This window comes from Copidosoma floridanum, unplaced genomic scaffold (genome assembly GCF_036245765.1).
Source record: "Copidosoma floridanum isolate Cflo_tuat_1 unplaced genomic scaffold, Cflo_Japanese_pri ptg000007l, whole genome shotgun sequence".
NCBI lineage: Eukaryota > Metazoa > Arthropoda > Insecta > Hymenoptera > Encyrtidae > Copidosoma > Copidosoma floridanum.
In genome coordinates, this window is record NW_028321884.1 from 16,105,710 (window position 1) to 16,126,289 (window position 20,580).

Genomic DNA, 20,580 nt, shown 5'->3' on the forward strand with positions numbered 1-20,580 from the left:
TTTTTTTTTTTTGCCTTTCCAAATATTCACTTCAACAATGGTGGCAAACAAGTATTTTAATGTCCACAGATTCTTTAATATTTCTTCAATGTAGGCTCTTGGAGTATTTTCATAGTTGGTGAGAAATATAAGACAATGAGGTCGTTTACCAAGATTTGAAAAACCTTGGAAAATTTGAAAGTAGTAGGTTATTTGTGCCCTGTAGTCATTCGTGTGGCAAAAATCTATAAATATTATTTTTGTAACCAGATTTGCAGGCAGTTGTTTAATGAGATTATTCGTTTGATTTAAATTTGTGATATTTTCTGGGATACTCAAACCTCTTGTTGTAAGAATACCTGAAAGATTTTGAAGCAGCCTTTGCATGATTTCAATAGGTGTAGACGAATAGCGTTGGATGTCAGGGGTTATAATGGTGACATAACTAACTTGTAGATTGTATAATAGATAATTTGTCACATAATTTGAGACTTCCTGTAATTCAATAGCACTATCCTTTGAAATTAGTAATAATACAACTATTGTTGTTGTAATTATTTTTAACATTTTGAGAACTCGTTCACAGCACAAATATTATATATATATACTCCAATGTATTGTATAACTGCATAACTACTTATAAGATGATATACTTAGCTGAACAATTTTTCAATAGCTTCTCTGAGCTTGGAAGATATGAGGTTCAGTTCTAATCTGAAAACGGAATGTACTTTTTTGAGAAGATTTTAATGTTACTTTTATATTAATAACATCAATTATATTCTATTATCGATTCTTGGTTTACTCTGATTGTAACAATTACTTTTATGATAGTCTGAAATATTAATTAGCATTAGAGAAAGTGTTTACTGCAAAAAATATGTGTACAAGTATATCACACTGCTTCTGTGGAAGTATTAATCATACAGTAGCATAAAACGATACTAGTATTAAAGCTATGAATTCTTTTTAACACAAAAGTTATAAGCACTAGGTTTAAAAAAAAATATAACTAGTTCGAGGCCAGCCAGCAAGATATCACTTATAATTTAGTCGTTAAATATGAAAGCACAGTTTACTAATTACTAATAAACGTCAGAAAATTACCGTATAATATGTAGGTACGGGTTGAAACGTTGTGTCAAAATGAGATTAAAAAGTTATTTCAAAGGTTGACATAGTTACGTTCTTGAAAAAAAAGGATTTTAACATACAACTTCAAATATACTTGATTAATTTTAGGATGTATGCACCTGTGTATGACAGTATTACAGAAACATTTAGTCATCTCTGAAATAGGTTATAACTTTAAAATTTATCTTATAAATGTTATAAAGAAACGTAATCATAAATGTAATTAAAGCAATTTTTAGATAAATATTCGTTTTTATTTTTATTAAAATGCTCTACTTTTCTAGCATGTTAATTTTTAATAATTTTTTAACCTCAACTCCATTTGTATTTTTTTATCTGATCTACATATTCACTTTGACTGGGTTCAATTTAAAGCTTATTCCAAGCCTTTTGTGTTTATTTTCGAGCAAATACTGTTATATCACTCAGATTCAAGTAGAACCAAAAAAAAAATACAGCTAAAATTTTGACAGAATCCCACTTATTTTATTGCTGCTATTATTTTCGATACTAGTGTTTTGAGAACAAACAAGTCCAACCACAGGGCAAACCATATTGGATTGGATAAAAAGTATGAGTCTCAGTTAAACATGCAGTTTTGGTAGTGGACAATGAAACCAACAAATTTTTTTCTGAAAAATCCTCACCTCTTACGTTAAAGCCTTGGAACCGTAGAGGATCTAGCGGCTTGTTGTAACAATTTTTACGGAAAATAGTAATACTATGCATATTTTGTATATTTTTATACCCAAAAAGTGCCAATCGATAACTTAAATGCTCTAGTATTTATGGAAAAGGAATGAAATTTTTATGTTCAAAAAGCTGGTCACACAAGTTATTTTCCCAAAAAAAATCAGTTGGTACAACTTTCCCCTTCATTAGCGCTAGTTGTAACAGTTCTGGGACAAGTTGTAACAATCCCACTTTAAGTTACTTTCGATGAAAATTAAACCTTCATAAGACTTTATTTTTCAAACTTAGAGCATTTAGGAACCTAATACAATATTAATTACTAAATTCAGTCTTCGTCAGAGCAGCAGTTTATACATATAGAAATGATAGAACATCACCTGTAGCACATTTAACATATGCCCTACTTTTTACATGAAATACTGTCATTCCTTTATAATTTCTCATCCTAAAACAAAGACACGATAAAAGCATAAACAATTGGTACACGTTCTACAAAGTTAATACTGTGGTTAGTTGTAACATGTTACAATTTGCTCTAAGATTTTGTTACAACATACCCCAGAGCATGATTTTCTACATTTAATGTACAATTTTTTAAACAATATTACTACATTCAAGTTTTTCGACGGAATATTGAAATTGAATATATTTTGAAGCTATGTGCATGTTTACTTTTGCAAATCAATAAAATGCAGCAGCGAAGACCAGAATTAATTGAAGTTAAAACTTAACGTTACCTAACCAAATTGAAGCACGTGTACTTATCTACTCACTGCGTTGTCTAGTAGAATTGACCGTGATAGGGTAATTCTACATGATGTAGAAATGAAACAATACAAAAAATACGACATAAAGTTTATTAATTTAGCACAAATAGCGTGTTACTGCTTACCCCTGTTACAACAAGCCTCTAGCTCTCTCACATGTTATGGTATGTACTTGAACAAATTATTTACACGTTCTTAATAAACAAATCCACGCACAATTCATTCATGTCACTACAATGGTAATATTCACACGCCACGATTTCAATAGTTTTAGATGATTTGTTGTTTTAAAGTTGTGTTTTAAAAGTTTCATAAAAGGGGTATGACTTATCAAACAACAGGTGGAAGGTCTCCTAGTTTTTTATATTTAGGTCTTATAATGTTTTCTTACAAAAAAGTATCTCTACAAATGAATGTATTGAAGAATAAGATTAACAATATTAAATTCATAGCTCATTACTGTGAATCATAATTTCTAGTATTTAAGCTCACAATTGAATGAAAAACAATAAAAGAAAGTATGAGAGCTTACATAGAAGGGATATTTACTTTACCCTCTTTCTTTGATAAAACAGACAGTTTATTTATCATGGTAAAACTTAGCCATGAATGGCAATGCAACGTACAGTGGTAAAAAATTATTATTAATTTTGTTTTTTATTTGATTGTGCCAATGAAGATCATCAGATTTTTCAAATGGATTAGGTTAGGTAACTCAAATTTTTCTGAAAACTCATCATCTTGACTTACTCTCATACTGAGAAAAACGTAATCACTGAGGATGATACGTGATTTCATTTCTGGGTTTCGATGAAATATTTCTTTTTATTGCGTAAGATGAATCATCCAAGTTTCTTCCATGATTCCAGATTATCGCAACTCCTCGAGTAAATAATTCGAAGTATCATATGTTGATTCACAAATTTTTTAACAATAATAATAATAATAGTTACAGTGATCCACATGATAAAAATGAAGCATTCGCATTCAAAGATATATGTAGGTGCAACACTGTCCAGCGAATTGATCCCTCAAGAGGATACACTTGTCCCAAAGCAAAACGCTACTTCGCTCTAGCGCTGCGGTTCGTTCGCCGGTATATGGCCTGTAGCGCGGCAAGCCGCGGGTGAAAGTGAATTTCCGGGAAATCGACACGGGCTGCGAATGACGTCTTTCCTGGCTCACTGTTGCGCCGTTGTCGATTGCTCTACGCACGATACGATGCAAGGCGACTGGAATGCGGCCGGACTTGGGACTTTCCGAGTTTTCATTTGCCGTTGAATTATTATAATTACAAATTTTTTTATTTTCCGCTCACGCGCCTTGCTAATCTTTTTTTTTTACATTGTACATCTAAGCATTTTTTGCATAAAAACGACGTGGGAATTGCTTATGGTTTATGATTGCGTGTCCAATGAATCACTTTCAGGAGTCAAAAAACTTTTGTTACAATTAATAAGTACAAAATATGTGTGCTTGTCGCAACACTGTAACCATAACTTGTAGATCCAAAATCCAACTAAACACTGTAGGTCTGTTACCATTCGTTCATCATTTCTTAGAGTCAGAAAAACGCATTCCACTCGAATTCTCCAAAAAATTTCATTTTAATCATACTCAGCTCAAACTAATCACATATTACGAAGAAATTAAGTTTTGTCTACATTTTTCTACAATAGGTACTTACCTTTTGTGAGCTCATGGAAAAATACATCTCGTAGTCTAAAAAAAGTTGGTAACTCCTAAGTATAATCGTTCCCTGAACGGGGCAAACAAGTAGACAAGCAAGACAACAAAACAAACTGAAAAGAACACGTCGCTGTTACTTTCGAAAGTCTGTATTCGAATACACAAAAAGAATGAAAAAAAAAAAAAAAAAAAAAAAAAAACCCAGGTAGGTATAGAAAGGAAGCAGCACGATTGGTGCCAAATTGCTATGCGTAGCCGGTGAAACACACATAAATATGTGCGAGAGCGCGTGCGTAACAGCATATAAGTAACGGTCCATGCCACTACACGGCGATTTCCAGTGGTCCGATGTCTCGTTGGCAGGCACCAAAGTCAATGGCGAAAGAAATGTGTGTCGCGAATTTAACGCAATCGCCGCTAACCAAACGCGCATTCATGAATTACTATGAATTTCTTTATTTTTTTTTCAAAAGACAGGAATGGGGAGTATATTGCCGAGAGATCGATTGATTGTTGGTGCGAGGCAAGGTGTCCCAACAGCGTGTGTTGGTTGTTTCGATGAAGTTCAAGGTCAGAGAAGTAATTCCATATTTGTTCAGATTTAAAGCTTTTGCAGTTCTAACTTTAAGTCTTGAATCATTCGAGAGCCGTTTCAACTTGGGTTTTTTTCTAAACTAATCATTTAAAATCTTTTTTTAAATGTTAGGGTGACATATATTTGCCAATCTAAGCATCATAAATTTTGGTATTACTGAATGTACCAATCTTTCACCGTAGATGATGCAGAAGCAGGACTAATTCTTTTATTCTAAAAAACTTATTTTTATTAAAGCTTTGGTATCAGCTTGTTAAGTTCTATTTCCTTCAAAGAGGCTTTGTCCCTCATGACATTTATTTTCTGTCCAATCCAATTTTCTAAGTCCATAGACATAAAAAAATTAATTTATTAACTACCATCAGGAGTTTTCACAATAATAAAGAGAAAAACATCGAAAAGTCTGATAATCTAGGTGTTTCCAAAAAGATGACCATTCACATCAATGAACACAGACTTTCATTGACCACCTCGAGTCGCCTCGAGTCCATACATCGTTTTTTTCATATTTTCGTACCCTATGCTTTCGATGTTTTTATTTAGGAATACCTTGACCAGAAAATATCCTAATTGCTAGTTTTTTATCGACACCACGATTTTTCAAAGGAAGGATAAATTGTTGATTTTTGTGCCCTTGACAAATCACATCATAGATAATGAACTAGTCCCATTAGAAGTCCCTTCACCCAGACTCGTCGTATCTAAACAATCGGATCGACGAATGCCTCGCTCGAACTTACCACCGCATCGGTATGAAAAAAACAAACACACGCGCGCATTCCAGTCGGCAATTAGAGCGTGTCCCAAAGAACTGGGACATCGTCGCTGAATCAAATGTACAAATGTACAAAACCCAAAGACGCGTCTTAGCATCGCCTGAAAACACACTCTGTTCCTTCCACCCTGACCCTGTGTACCGAAAGGACAGAAGCATCCCAGTGACGAATGGTCTCGATCTTTCAAAAAAGCATTTTCCTGCGAGGAGAGGAAAAAAACAAGACGGAGCAAGTAAGAAAGCGAGCGAACGAGTATGCGAGTCAGTAAGTAGAGAGAGAGAGAGAGGCTTGCTAGCAATACCGAGGAGCCGATGCTCGGACGGAAGTAGGTCAGAGACGCGACTGCTTTCTCCTGGCCGCGTATACGTGTATCATGGGGTACAGGTATATACAAGAAGAAACCAGCTAGCTGCGAGCAGTTTGGGTGTCTGTGTAAGTAGCGATGGTAGGTTGGTAGGTGTACACGCACGAGGCGCCTGATCGGGAAATTCTAGTGCTCGTACGTGCGTGCCTGCATGACCCGTGTCTTCTTACTTTTTCTTCCAGCTCGCTTGGATTCTTTTTTTTTCTTTTTGCCTCTTTCTCTCTCTCTCTCTCTGTGTACCTGCGTACTGTTTTCCTTTGGACGTAAGTATGCGCGTGGGCCCGGTTTTTCTCGTTCCTTCCGAAAATCTTTCACCGGCCCACGTTTCCTTGGAATAGTTCTGCTTTTCAGGGTTACACCCACGATCGGGGTATCGAATGTTGGTACAGGTGAGTCCGCGTGAGCTCGATTTCAGATTATCTATTTCATTAAACGAATCGTTTTTAAAATTTGAGCTCTAGACTTTTTTTTTTGTGTTCCACTATAGTGCAGATCCTTCATATCCAGCTCTGCAACAAGTAACTGCTTGCCCAACGGCACTACCGCAGCTTCCTTATAAAATATAAAAATACTTGCCCAGGCATCATAAGAAAAAAAAAGCCGAGCACTAACCGTGTCCCATCAATAAGAGCGTGTACGCCAACACACACGTGTACTGAATAATCATGTAAAACAAAAGCTTGTACTTACGCTCAATATTATGATTTATCGGCGGTGACTTTGTAAAGGAATAATTTTACACGTTGCGTGTAACAACGCAATAACAAGCCAAAGCACCTCCGTTGCGCTCGAGATCCTTGCACGTGTCTCGTTTAATCCATGGCTGTGATTTATAGTAAAACCACACTTCTATCCTTGGCATATTCATCCAAATATGCAGGATCGGTGCATTTGTAGTTGAAAACAAGAGGCAGTCTTCTGCGTACAGCTATAGCGGAAATCGGTATCCGATCGGTGCGTTGATAATTTTCCGTACATAAACCTCGGGCGTCTCGCGCAGTCGACAGGTAAGCGGTTTCCAGGGACGTGTTTTTCTTACCGCCGTTGTTTATAAAAAAAATTGGAATTACGTAAAAAAAAGGCGCATAACGCGAGCACTGGTGGCCTTATGTAATGATTCGAATCGATCGATCAACCGAAATCTCTTTCAATAGTTCGCGCACACAAAAACGCCCCGTGTCCATATTATGCTCCTGGGCACACGAGCTCTTTTTTTCTGTCCCAGAGCATGTTGGATAAGGACATTTTCGTGGAACCGTCACGAAGATCCAAGAGACGACGTATACGGCTTCCGCGTCAGATTTCGCGGATCGATTAGCCTGCGGACCTCACCAAGGTACAGTCGCATGCATCGACACGTCACTCCATGATTTCTCGTGAGAGGCACTTTGTGCCTAATAAGCGCCCCGAGTCACGGGCGCGAATACCCTGACTGACGGGTTATGCAGTCCTGTTACGTGTGCGACCCTTTGGGTAAGGAACGCTTGCCGATTCCGACAACTATACTTGGAAGGCTTTTTTTGGATGCTGATTTTGTTTGGCATTGCTAGAAAGGTCGATATTGTCGTCAAGTTACGGCATTCTTTCTCTCAAAAGTTCAGAGAAGATGTATTTAAAATTTTGGTAAAAATCATGATTTAATCTATGATTAGTAGGGTTATATAGAAATAGTAGTGAATGTATAGAAATAGGAAAACTAAAGCAGGATAGTGTGTGAATCCAAACAGACTTCTAACTGAAAAAATAGAAGTTGCACGACTGAATTGAAAGACATTGACAAAAACGCAAGCATACTTTCTAATGACCTGTTTTAGAATTATTTCTGCAAACCTTTTTTTATAAAACATTATGATGAAAAGTACGCATGATCTTACTTAAAATTCTTGAACAATTAGGTCATGTTCACGAATAATTGGCATTAAAAACGAGTCCTCTAATCGTGAGTGCGGTAGCTTTATCTCTAATAATTCAAAATGAGTATAAGAAGCATAAGCCTTGATCGAAAAAAACTCCAATTGGCCCCAGCTTCGATAAAACTAATCGTACGATTCTCTTTCCATTTGATGTTACAGTGTGGCAGTATGCTACACGCTCAGCTGGAGATCTGGAAAGCGGCCGTCGAGGAGTCACCGAACAACAACAACAACACCCTCGCGGTGAGTTGGACTCCTACCGGTGTCGTGCAGTCACCGAGTAGTGGAAGCACCGCCTCGTCCGATCCGAGCAGCGCTCCCGGCAGTGTCAAGGACGCTTCGACCATGGACTTCTCGGACGGTGAGTTGAGGTTGCGAGATTTTCTCCTTCCCTCTGACGATTAGAAAGTCGGTTAACGAACCCACTTGTTTTCTTTCTTTCTTTATTTCTTTTTTTTTTTTTTTTAATTAAAATTGTAAAAAATTTAGCACGTGGATTCTTTGAAGCGTTATTTTGTCGGACAACACAAGCAAATTCCATCCAATCAAAAGGTAGAAGAATATGTAATTTAGAGCTAAAAGGAAACGAATTAGTTTTAAACTACATGACAAACTAAAGTAGCTGTCAAGATGTGAAACTGTTAAAGTTGAATGCACGTTACTGATTAACAAAATAGTTTTCTTCTAAATTAATAAACAGGGGTAAGTGGGGGTATTGTTTTAGTTGCTCCAGTTATTGCAAAACTCTCGAATAATATGTATATTTTAATTGAACTAATGAGTTATGGTGAGGGAACACTTAAAATCATTAAATTAAGTTATAGAGTATCTAATTAATCGGGCTTTAGTTCCAAAATAGAATTCGAAACTTTACATTGGTATAACAAAGAATAACGTATGCAATGATGGTATTGTTGCGCATACCCCGTTGATTTAGCATTGAAATCGACCAAAATAATACGTACAGGCTCACAATAATACCGGCATTGGCATCTTAACTTTTAAACCTCTTTTTAAATCAATATTCATGAATTTTGATATATTATAAAAGCAGAATTCAGTAGTTTTTAAGTCCAACATTTAAAAAAATAATATTGCACCGATTTGACGAACTGAATTTCATAGATAAACATTTAAAGCTTACCACTTAAAAAAAAAGTCGCAACAATAGCCTCACTTATCCTACTTAATGTAGATTACAATTTATTTACTAATAAATACTTTACTACAAGAAACATTAAAGTAAAAAAAAACTGAACTGATCTGGACGAAAGTAAAAAAGTATTAATTCTTATTATTTGAAGTAAAGGTAATTGAAACGTCCTCCCAAACACGAGATACTAATTTTAACAACACACTAGGAGTTGTATTGAAATTAGGAATGTCACAATTTCCGGATTGATGCTATCCAGCTTTAGCAACTTTTTTCACAACTATTTGATATTTTTAATAAACAAAAGAATCCTAACTACATAACAAAAATTATTTAATGCACTACTATGACAGTAACCAATTAAAAATTATTCTTTAGTCACTTCGTTAGAACTCATTCACGTCCAGTCCGTCACGTTTTCAATGACGCGTAATTGACCTCATTAGGATCAAGTAGTTCTTTTTTTGCTAGTTAATACCACCCATCTCTAAATCCAATGAAAACACATTGTGGACCGGAAGTCCCGCTTGCCCCATCACCTCAAAATCTAGACTCATACATCCAAAATAAAGATAACTCTCGATTTCCTTCGACAGACGATGATGACGACTCAAGCTCCGCGATCATCGAAGTCGGCAATAGCAACGGCAGCACCGGAAACAGTACCGGCGTCACCGGCAAAATCCGCAGCAGCGGCTCACACATCCACCTGTGGCAGTTTTTGAAGGAACTACTTCAGAGTCCCGGGGTCCACAGCTCGTGCATACGATGGCTCGACCGCAATAAGGGCGTCTTCAAGATCGAGGATTCGGTGCGGGTCGCCCGTCTGTGGGGCAAGCGCAAGAACCGGCCGGCCATGAACTACGACAAGCTCAGCCGCAGCATCAGGCAGTACTACAAAAAGGGCATCATGAAGAAGACGGAGCGCAGCCAGAGGCTCGTCTACCAGTTCTGCCACCCTTACTGTCTGTGAGAGGGTTGTGTATCGCGTTGTTATAGCTGATCTTTTCGTTTCGAGGAAAATTTGAGGGTGTTCAATAAAAGGGAAAAATTAAGTGGATACAGTTTTCCTCGGTTCGAAAAGATTGGTGGTCGTGGAGTTTTTGTACCGTGTTATTACTCAATCGTCTCTTCGTGGCTCGATCCATGTCGTGTTTCTCTTGTCTCAAGACACCTCCTCGATGAAGATGTGCAAAACTGGAGTGAGGACTTTGGCCGTTATCTACATTGTGATCGAACCACGGACAGTCAAAGTTAGCTTGGTTAAGGCCCCTTTCTCTCACTGGAAGAGGAGCTCATTAAAATTACTATTTTTCTAAGAAGTGATGAATTTTCTCGCGCATTTATACATGCGAATCTACGTACGCCTACAAAATTGATTATTAGAAGAAGAACGGTCTATGCATATTTTTATCATCGATAAATATGATCGTATACTAAGAATAGTGCCTTTGGACGTGACATTAATTTCCTTGATTCAAATTTGACTTGTGTTAGTTTGAAAACGTAGAGTACGAGAGAGCGCGACAAATCACTGAACTAAAGTTAAGAAAATATAAACGATCCACGTTGCTTTGTTGCACCTATAGCGACAGTAAAGCACAAGTGGGTCTGCAGAGTACGCCCATGTGGGCATCTTTTTTCCTACAATCTCATTTTCTTCCTACAGCCAACAGGATGACTCGGCGATTCGAACACGAATCGCTTTCAACATCGTGTAACGGCACTCAGGAGGTACGTCCTGACCTTTCTTTGTATTCCGAGTAAATGATTACTTTTTTTCATGTTCATGCTTTATTGTTGAGATGATAAAAAAAGAGAAAATGAAAAAAAAAAACATTTTTCCACTGTTGCTTACTGATCCCGCTTATCTCGAGCTTTTTCACAAGGTACCTTCGAGCTGTACCATCGCAGTATATCGGCTTATCCGTGGAGATAGGATTCATTAACAATGTTTTCAGCTGTACACGTTTTATGCATACAACAAAAGGTACTTTTTTGAATCAATAGCTCCGAGCATAACAGGATTTTGGTCCCATATATCTATGATATATTCAACTTGTATGTTCCATGAACGATTAATTTTTAAGAATTTGAATATCGTTTACGTGATGACCTAAGTGGGTTGTCAATTTTTTTTAACGTCTTATGTAATCGATTTGTACGTATTAGGATTAAACTGTTTAAGTTTATGCGACCTGTATACGCATCTTCAATTACGTCACAACTTCACACTCGTAGCCACGTGTTACGTAATGTTGTTGAAGATAAATCTTTTTTGTTTTATAGATAGTGCGTAACTTTGTGTTGATTACTACAGCTGTAAGTGCATTGTTATTGTACACTTGGTTAAATATTTTATAATGTATAATTTAACAATACAATTCATTCACTATACATTATTTAACTTTGCATCTAAAGCAATACATTCATTTAATAAATAGATTACAATTTTACTATTTTTTCGCAACATGAGATAGTATGGATTTTTCATGTAAAACAATAGTTTTTCGTTAAACTACAGAGGATCGAAAGTAATAGTTAAAAAACTCCAATTTTTGTAGAGCAGTGTACATATGTGTGTCATTTTCTGGTGTTGTATCATAGATTTTATCGATTATCGTTTTCTTTACAATTACCTTATATTTTATATGAAAAGCAACATAATTTATATACATACTGCAATATTTATGCAATAGTTTTTTATTTTTTAAATGCTAGCTGACTGAACTTATAAGTTACAAGTTCTTATAATGTACATTTTCCGTTCTACCTTTGTACTCGCTTGTGAATAGTCGTTATTCAGTAGAATTTCTATGCTTAAGTAGTTATTTATTTTATCACACTCCATTAGAATCTCGTATTTTGCAATCCCTCTTTTTATCTGTTAATACTAATATTATGACTGATACTCTTTTAGAATAAGATTAAAAATGAATCGCATTAAAATAATGAAAGTGATCCTGTGACATACGCTCACAAATGTAAAAACTGAGAATAAGTTGCTTTTTAAGATATTTTTTTTTTTTTTGAATTGTTTGTATCTGAAAACTTATTAATCTTATGTACATATATTTTGTATAAATTTTGCACAATCGAGTATTAAAATTTGTATTTTTTATACGGGGTGTATTGTGACTGTTAAAAGTTGTTGTTGTAAAAAATATTATAAAAAATTGTTACTAACTCTTGTTCATGAATAGTTTCATGCAACTAAATGATGACAATATAATAGATTGCACATCAAATTATCAGATGTGCAATGATGTGTTCACTATCAGAAAGAAAATTTGACATATACTCGTCTTCAAAATATTAATAGCAATAGTATCTATATACAATTGTGATGTGAAATCTTTAAATAACCGTCATTTTATCTGAACTTGATACTTTAAAACTTATAGCTGTAATAATTTTTAATCTATTGAAACCTTCGTATGCTAAAAATTTTACAGGAATCCATGTCTGCAGTATATTTATCACTACACGATTACAATATCTTTGTACTAATTATAAGCATAAATGAAAACTGTTTTCTATGTATTTTACACTTTATACAGTACACATTTTATGATAATAACCAGATTTATATAGACATATATTTCTACGTACACTGATTATTTATATTTACGGATTTACGGTGATACAAGAAATTTGTATGTATACAAAAACATACGTGTATGGATGGCACCACCAGCGTTGTTTTTGACTGGATTTAAAGCCAACACTAACCTTTACTGAATACGGGTTTAAAAAAAAAGAAAAAAAAAAAAAAAAATATGTAACAAAATAAAAACAAATTATTAAAATATAAAATTGAATTATTTGTCATCCATGCATAACGTTCCTTTACATTATCCTCTTATTGACCAGAATACATATTTACACTTGATATAATTAGGAAACAAATAGATAAAAATCCTACTTTTTCATTTAGTGATAAAAGTGGGGCTTGACATAATTGCCCAGTTTTTCTTAAATGCCCCAATAGCCCCCCACAAAAAAGAGAATATTATTTAAATTCATTTGTTGTTGTCTCCCAATAAAATTTAAGTTACCCTCCTTTCAGCCATCGCCACCTTTTCAGAGCTATCTACAATTTATTTGTCTTGGCAGGTGGAATAGGAAACTTACTGCAATTTCCCCTATTATAAGGTTAGAAGCTTGTTTTCTCCTATTTTTGCTAAGTTGGGTATTGAGGTAGCATCTTCACAGATTCAAATCGGATTACTATTTATTATTTACACACTAAATATGCAGAAAAGTAGAAAAAATATATACATGTAGAAAATTTTTAAGACTACGATGCGATTAATGAATTAAGAAACAAATTAATTTTGTATCGGACACATGATGGATACCAGAAGGAGTCATCTAAACATGAATTAGCGGAATATAACAAGATATTTTTTGATTTCGTATTATTACAGTTAAAAAACCTCAGTCTCTGCCGTTTTGGGTACTGGTTTTTTTTGAGGAAAAAAAAAGTTGATGCAATGCATCGCAAGTACGTATCTTTACTCTTCTATTATTTAAAAATGAATTAAAAATATTAATAACAAATTAAACTTTAAATCTAACAATTGATCTTCTGTAAAATTTAGTAGACATTGATTATCAAGGTATGATAAGCTGTAAACAGGCAAAGAAATTAAAGTGACCTAATACCAATAGAATAAAATCCTTGAAAACAAAACTTGTCAGTGTAGAATATTAAAGGGCAAAAAATGTTTATCCACGTACCAGAATTTTGTTCACATACAACGGTCAGAGTAAAAAGATACATGTGTCCAGTAGTTCAAATTCGGCACATTATAAGTATAAAAATATTTATATATTTTTTTTTATATTATAGTGATTTACGTCCGGCTCGTATAAAGGGCACTACTGAGGGCACTTAGCACTTGGCAGAAGCAAGGGAAGAGGGATAGAAGGCCTCCCATTATAGGAGGGGGGTAGGGAAAAATTAGGCAATTATGCTGCGAGGAGATTGCCTAAGCCCTCCGTGAGGAGCATTGCGTGGTGAAAAAGATAAAAAAATATATATATATATAGTGATAGAAGTAGGTATTGAACTAATGCACAATATAGCCTTATCTTTTGAAACAATTTCCATCTATATGTTTTTATAGTCCTCACAACAAGTAAAAGTACCATGTACTTGTGGCTATAACAAACACATTCAAAAACCACTTATTTTAATAATTAAATAAAAAAGCAAGTCTGACTGTGATTTCTGATATTATCTGGAGAACTTTTTATTTTATTCTATTCATGTAGGACCTTCACCCTTACTCCATTACCTTTGACCGTCCATCAAGCTTCATAGGTCAACAAATGATAAATCAATGCACAGTGATCGATCGCATAGGTTATAATTTGGCTTTAACATTTTACTACGTATATGGACAATTCCATGAAAACATGTACTGGTATGTCAATACAATTTAAAGCAACATTATTTTTTCAAATATATTTCAAAAAACTTTTATTGCTCCCGTATGAATCCAAGCATACTTCGTGCGCTCAATATAATTCTTTGTGATTTTTGCAATCATTAATTCCATAAAACTCTAGTATTTTACATATGATACTTTACTTTCACTTAACAGTTCTGTATCTGGGCTCAAGGGATCAAATAGCTCCAGTTAGATGTCGTTTATGTTGAAAATTTTTCTTTTCTATCTAAAATGTAATAAACATCCATAGGTCATGAAAAACACTTAATGAAGCAAAGTCATTAGCTGACCCACGCAGTGCCTACAGGTGCAAAACAGCACTTTGCGTCCTCGATACGATAAACATTATTAGTGATGTTGCGTATGCGATAATTTGGAATTTTGAAGCGTCTAAGAAATAAAATATTAAAAAATCATATTACATAATTATATGTTTTTGTTTCTCAAAGAGAGTAAGAATCCAGAGGTTAGGCATCGATCCCTTAACTGTCACTTACGTAATTAAATGTAAAAAAAGGCTTCCAGTTATCAAGTTAATGAAAAAACAGCATGGACAGGAAAAAGCCTTTCGGCACAAAATCTGTTTTTTATCCAAGCAAAAAAGATTACATTCTGATTATGAAAAATAATAAAACATACCTCTAAATGTATGTGATGCAGGAGAGTGTGTGAAATGATGCGTAAGATAGTAAAAAAAACCTTTTAATTGGCTTGTGGACCAAACTCTTTCCCAAAGGGGAAGGTCGATCAAGGCAAGCCGTTGCTTTAATTTTCGGATTGCTGGCTATAGGCAGATCCGCGTTTCTTGTCGTCACGAAAAGATTTAGTCTAGAGATAGACGCTTTAGAAGCGCCGCACAGTGGACCTTTTTCGAATTTTTTTTTTTCAAAATCTAATATCTCATGAACGAAATAAGATATTGACACAATTCAAAATGGAAATTGAAGCTTTTGGGCAAAGAAATAAAGGAAAAATATTAAAAATTTATGAGAATTACATGTAACAGTGTACCGTCTATTTAAAGTTAGTGCTCTGATGGAAAAGTCCTAATATTATGATACTAATTAGCTTGTAAGAATAGCAGAAGATACATTTAAACATACAAAGCATATATTTTTTTGTATTTTTTGCTGCCCTATCTTAATATTACCCTTACAGCGTTATATAAATCAAACATAACCTCAAAATTCTAATTTTACTTCAAAAAATCGATTTTTTAGTATTAAAACTTGTGTTCATCATTAGTATCATAGAAAAAAGTACTGTTCAAGACTCTTACTGTAGTAATCTAGTGCATACATTGAAAGTGACTTCATTTTACGCTGTCTTAGAAAAATAAGACATCGACATAACCTAAAAAAAAAAATAAAAAAAAGAGAAAATCGAGTTTTAGTTTTAATTCTTACCTATAGTGTCACTTCGATGTAACAAAATTGCTATTTTCAAATACAATGCATAGAATACTGTACAATGATTGTTACAAACTTTAAATGAGGATGTTCAAGAAACGTAATACCCAAATGTAATCTTGAAAAGATAAGTTTAATTGAAAATAATTTGTTTTGTAGTTTTAAAACCATCACTAAGGAATAAAATGTGCCGTTTTGTGCAGATTCTGTGAAATCCTTCGCAATCCAAATTTTTACAAACAATTTTGATCGTGACAATAAAAAAAACCCGATTTAATCTTAAGAATACAACTGAAGTTGAAACAATCATTGTACAGTATTCTATGCATTGTATTTGTAAATAGCAATTTTGTTACATCGAAGTGACACTATAGGTAAGAATCAAAACTGAAAGTCGATTTTCTCTTTTTTTTTTTTTTTTTTTAGGTTATGTCGATGTCTTATTTTTCTAAGACAGCGTAAGTTGAAGTCACTTTCAATGTATGCACTAGATTACTACAGTAAGAGTCTTGAATAGTACTTTTTTCTATGATACTAATGATGAACACAAGTTTTAATACTAAAAAATCGATATTTCGAAGTAAAATTAGAATTTTGAGGTTCTGTCGAGGTCTCATTTTTCCAAAACAGCGTAGTTTAAAGTCATTTCTAATGTATGCACTAGATTACTATATTGAAAGTCTTGAACAGTACTTTTTTTTTATTATACTATTAGTATGAACACAATAAACACAAGTTTTAATACTAAGAAATCGATTTTTTTAAGTAAAATTTAAATTTTGAGGTTATGTTTGATTTATATAACGCTGTAAGGGTGAAATTAGGATAGGGCAGCAAAAAATACAAAAAAATATATGCTTTGTATGTTTGTATGTATCGTCTGCTATTCTTACAAGCTAATTAGTATCATAATATTAGGACTTTTCCATCAGAGCACCAACTTTAAATAGAAGGTACACTGTAACGTGTAATTCTCATAAATTCTTAATATTTTTCCTTTATTCCTATGCCCCGAAGCTTCAATTTCCATTTTGACTCGTGTCAATATCTTATTTCGTTCATGAGATATTAGATGTTGAAAAAAAAAAATTCGAAAAAGGTCCACTGTGCGCCGTGGACAAATAAAAAAACGATTAAAGTGAAGGTTACAAATATCGTACTTAAGTGGATTAAAGGAGACAGATATATCAGCTTGAACTTCTAGAGAAACAGTGAGAAAAAAGTGAGGTCAGAAGCGCACACGCAAATTTTAACTTTTTTTTAAAGACTTAACATAGCTTCTGACAAAATCAACGCGTCTGACATACTTGACTGTTTCTACTGATCCACATAACAAGCGACTTAGGTACAAACGTACAGTGCTATGGAATGTATAATTCTTTAATTCTTATGAAGCTCATGAAAAACTTGGAAGTTTTCTTTGTATTTATATCAGTCGAAACATTGTCAAAAAGTTTTGTTAATAATTAAAAATTCTAGAGACAGTGTGAGGAAATGTTAATAAGAAAAGTGAGTACAGTAGAAATTAATTGGTTTCATAATTCTTAGCTTGTTTTTTTTTAATTTTTACATCTTTCACTATACTATTGTTTATGCAAGTTGTTATATATTTTTTATTTTTATGTAATCCTAAGTAATCCGTAGGAATTTCGTTATTGATTAAACAGTCTAGTAATACAATTTTGAGTCAGTCAATAAACTGTGCTACTAAAAATAAAAACTTTCATATGATTAAATTATTTTTCTAATTAATTTCGTCGCAGTATTAGCTGCGACGATTCCCAAAAGCCTTGAACGATAATAAAATTCTATTCACCCCCATTTGGTTAAACTATAGAACTAAGCCTGCTAATTATATTAAACATATTGTATACCTTACAAAGATCATATTTAGTTACTGTACACTTTTGTAAATAAACGTGTTAGAACACAAACATCTTTGGAATTGAAATTTAATGTACAATTACAGAATAGGCTTTGATGTACAAGCTGATCAGGATGGAAGATAAAAAATAAGTTGGTAGGCTAAGCTTCACAGAGTCTTTTGCTGATATCAAATATATTATTTTTCTTACGAATACATAGATACATCGATGGAAATTGAACTAGTTCTGCATCCTCCCTACTTACTACGCTAGAGGAATTCAGCGGATGTTTACTTTAGTTAAAGGCTGAAAAAATTTTGTCATCCAAAAAAGTGATGTCCATACGATTTTTGAGTTGAACAAAAGAATAATATACGTCATCTACTTGCTGCAAAAAGACCATTTCGTTAAAATGGTTGGCGGAATACGTGACTTATTTACACATGTAGTTCCGCACAATGGAAATCCAAATGTTAAAGATCTGAAAAAGAGAGGTTCCCGTGCCGATCCATGCACTTGAACACGTCACTTCGCCAAACTCACAGAACGTCTTTCCTTGCGTGAGCGGAAAAAAAAAAAAAGATAGTCAGGCCATTTTAAAGTCAATACTCTCGTTTTCCCTCTTCTCTGGTTCTCATGCAGTAGCAGATATTAGCGTCGAGAGACCTTTGAGTGAAACCGATCGGGACAGCCTCTCTGAGGATCAACAGCGCCGCAAAGGTGAGAAAGAGAGCGAACGGACGTCGTGGCCGATTTGGAGTATCGATATCACCTGCCCGACTCACCAAGTCTGCATCCACCGCGTGCGCTAAACGCTGCAATTTCTTTCCCTCACTCTTCGATGCGTTGGTGCACATTATGTCACTCGCTAATTTGGATTTATGTTCGCATTCGCACGTCCTTTTCATTGCAGGAAGTAGTTCCTTCTTCTCTTCTTTGCAGTCGCAGAGGTCCCGTCTTTGATCGTCAGAGTTTTCCTCTTTTCTTTTTTTTTTCAGCCAAACAGCACCGAAGGGCTTTCTCTCCACCTATCCTCTTTATTCCTGGCAACGAGTAATGCAACGAGTGTAGTCAGCAAGCCAAGTAGATGTGGGGGGTACGGCATGCAGTAACGAGTAACGACGACCAAACTACCTGTTTCACCGCCACGTGTGAAGATGCTGGGGGTTAAACTGCAGGAGATAAATTATTATTCACGCACGCGGGGGTAATTGGTATTTGCCAAAGGCCTGGAACAGTTTGTCGCTAATGTGCGGACAAGGGCTGGGAGAAGAGGGAGTTGAGCATGAACTGGCCGAGCCGAGGAATTTGCGTAGCCAAGTTCCTTTATCTTTTTTTTTTTTTTTCGCTGCATGCAGGAATTCAAGTTGCATGTTTTGGAGGAGGAACACTCGCGATTCGTCAAAATTTTTTCCCATTTTGGTTTTAAGTTGGAAATTCGAATTTTTTTTTCCGTGGCCAAGTAGGATGTCTGCTTTTGTAATTTTGTTGACCATTTTTAATGATTTAGTAAAAAAGTTCTTAAAGAGCTCGTGTGGAATAAACAATACATGAGTTAGCCAATTTTTAACGAAAGGACTTTTTGCATAGCAAAAAAAAACAAAACAAGAAGCATCCAAATAAAAACCACTGCTAGAGATCAACAGTGTAATAATTAAATATGGTGGCTGAAAAGGTAAATGTGGCCACGATTTCTTAAAAATTTAATTGTAAATCAACTGAAAATTCTCATACGCTGTTTCCAACACTATATTGAACAGAATTTAATAGTGTTTTTATTGAAAAGGAAAATTTAGGACTGACTTTTTCACTGTTTTACATATCAATCTGAAACTTCAATATAGTGTTTTTGATACCTTTTTAAATAAAATCCCAAAGTTTTTATAAAATTCTTATCATTGCGACTTGCGCATAAAAGTCTTTATTAGGTTGTTGTTGACATTTTAAACACTTTATTTTAATAAGCTTAGTACAAACACTCTAACAAATTTTCTTTACATTTATCGATGAAAAAAGATTTAATATCGAAATAACGTCATTGTAATCTTTTAATTTTTACATCATCTTTTCTTTCACTAACAAAACAAATTATTCTAAATTTTAAACATTTTTAATAGTCTACACTTTAACACCTAGCTCGTTCCTTAAAAAAAAAACGAAAATATACAAAATGTCATTGGAGCTGAATCGTGCCTCAACTCTATCCACATCATACTGAAGTGAGATGTCAAACGTCACAGTGGCTTTATTTAGTTGATTTTTCTTGGTACCCTGAACTAATATCCATTTACCCCTGACTCAAAAGATAAAAGCATTGTTTCAACTGACAACTATGGATAGGTGGATGAAGAATGCGATTATAAATTTTCTGTGAACTACGACAAAACTTGTTGGAATTTCTTTGTGTTATAATCAGATTACATAAAAAAATAGTTTTAGGGCATAAACGTACCGGTTTTGTTTGCTGTTAAGTAAATAGTGAAAGTCAATCAGATTTCTGCTTCTAATTTCGCTTGACATTTTTTTGGAGTATCGTATTGCAAAGATATCCAAAGATAATTTATTTGCTACTTGATTTTTTATTAATGGGTGCTGGTTTAATTGTCTAACACCTGTTTCTCGTGAAGTGTAAGTAAGTGCAAAAAAGGCTATTTAAAATTTAAATCTTGTAAAATTATTTTTGAAGTTATATTTCTCTAGGCTCGTTACATCTGAGAGTAAATCAACTATTTCAGATTTTGGCCTTGCGAAAAAGTGTAACAGAAGTGTATTTTGCTTAATTTT

General features: G+C 34.3%; 1 protein-coding gene across 1 annotated transcript in view; it reads left to right on the forward strand.

Annotated features, from left to right (window-relative positions):
• Ets98B (DNA-binding protein Ets98B) overlaps window positions 1-10,364 on the forward strand; it is a 37,023-nt gene extending 26,659 nt beyond the window's left edge. The window contains exons 5-6 of the mRNA XM_089588767.1: window positions 8,070-8,271; window positions 9,660-10,364. Of these exons, the coding sequence (XP_089444893.1) occupies window positions 8,070-8,271; window positions 9,660-10,036 (579 nt within the window). The 3' untranslated portion in view covers window positions 10,037-10,364. The remainder of the gene's footprint in view (window positions 1-8,069; window positions 8,272-9,659) is intronic.
• The last annotated feature ends 10,216 nt before the right edge of the window (window positions 10,365-20,580 follow it).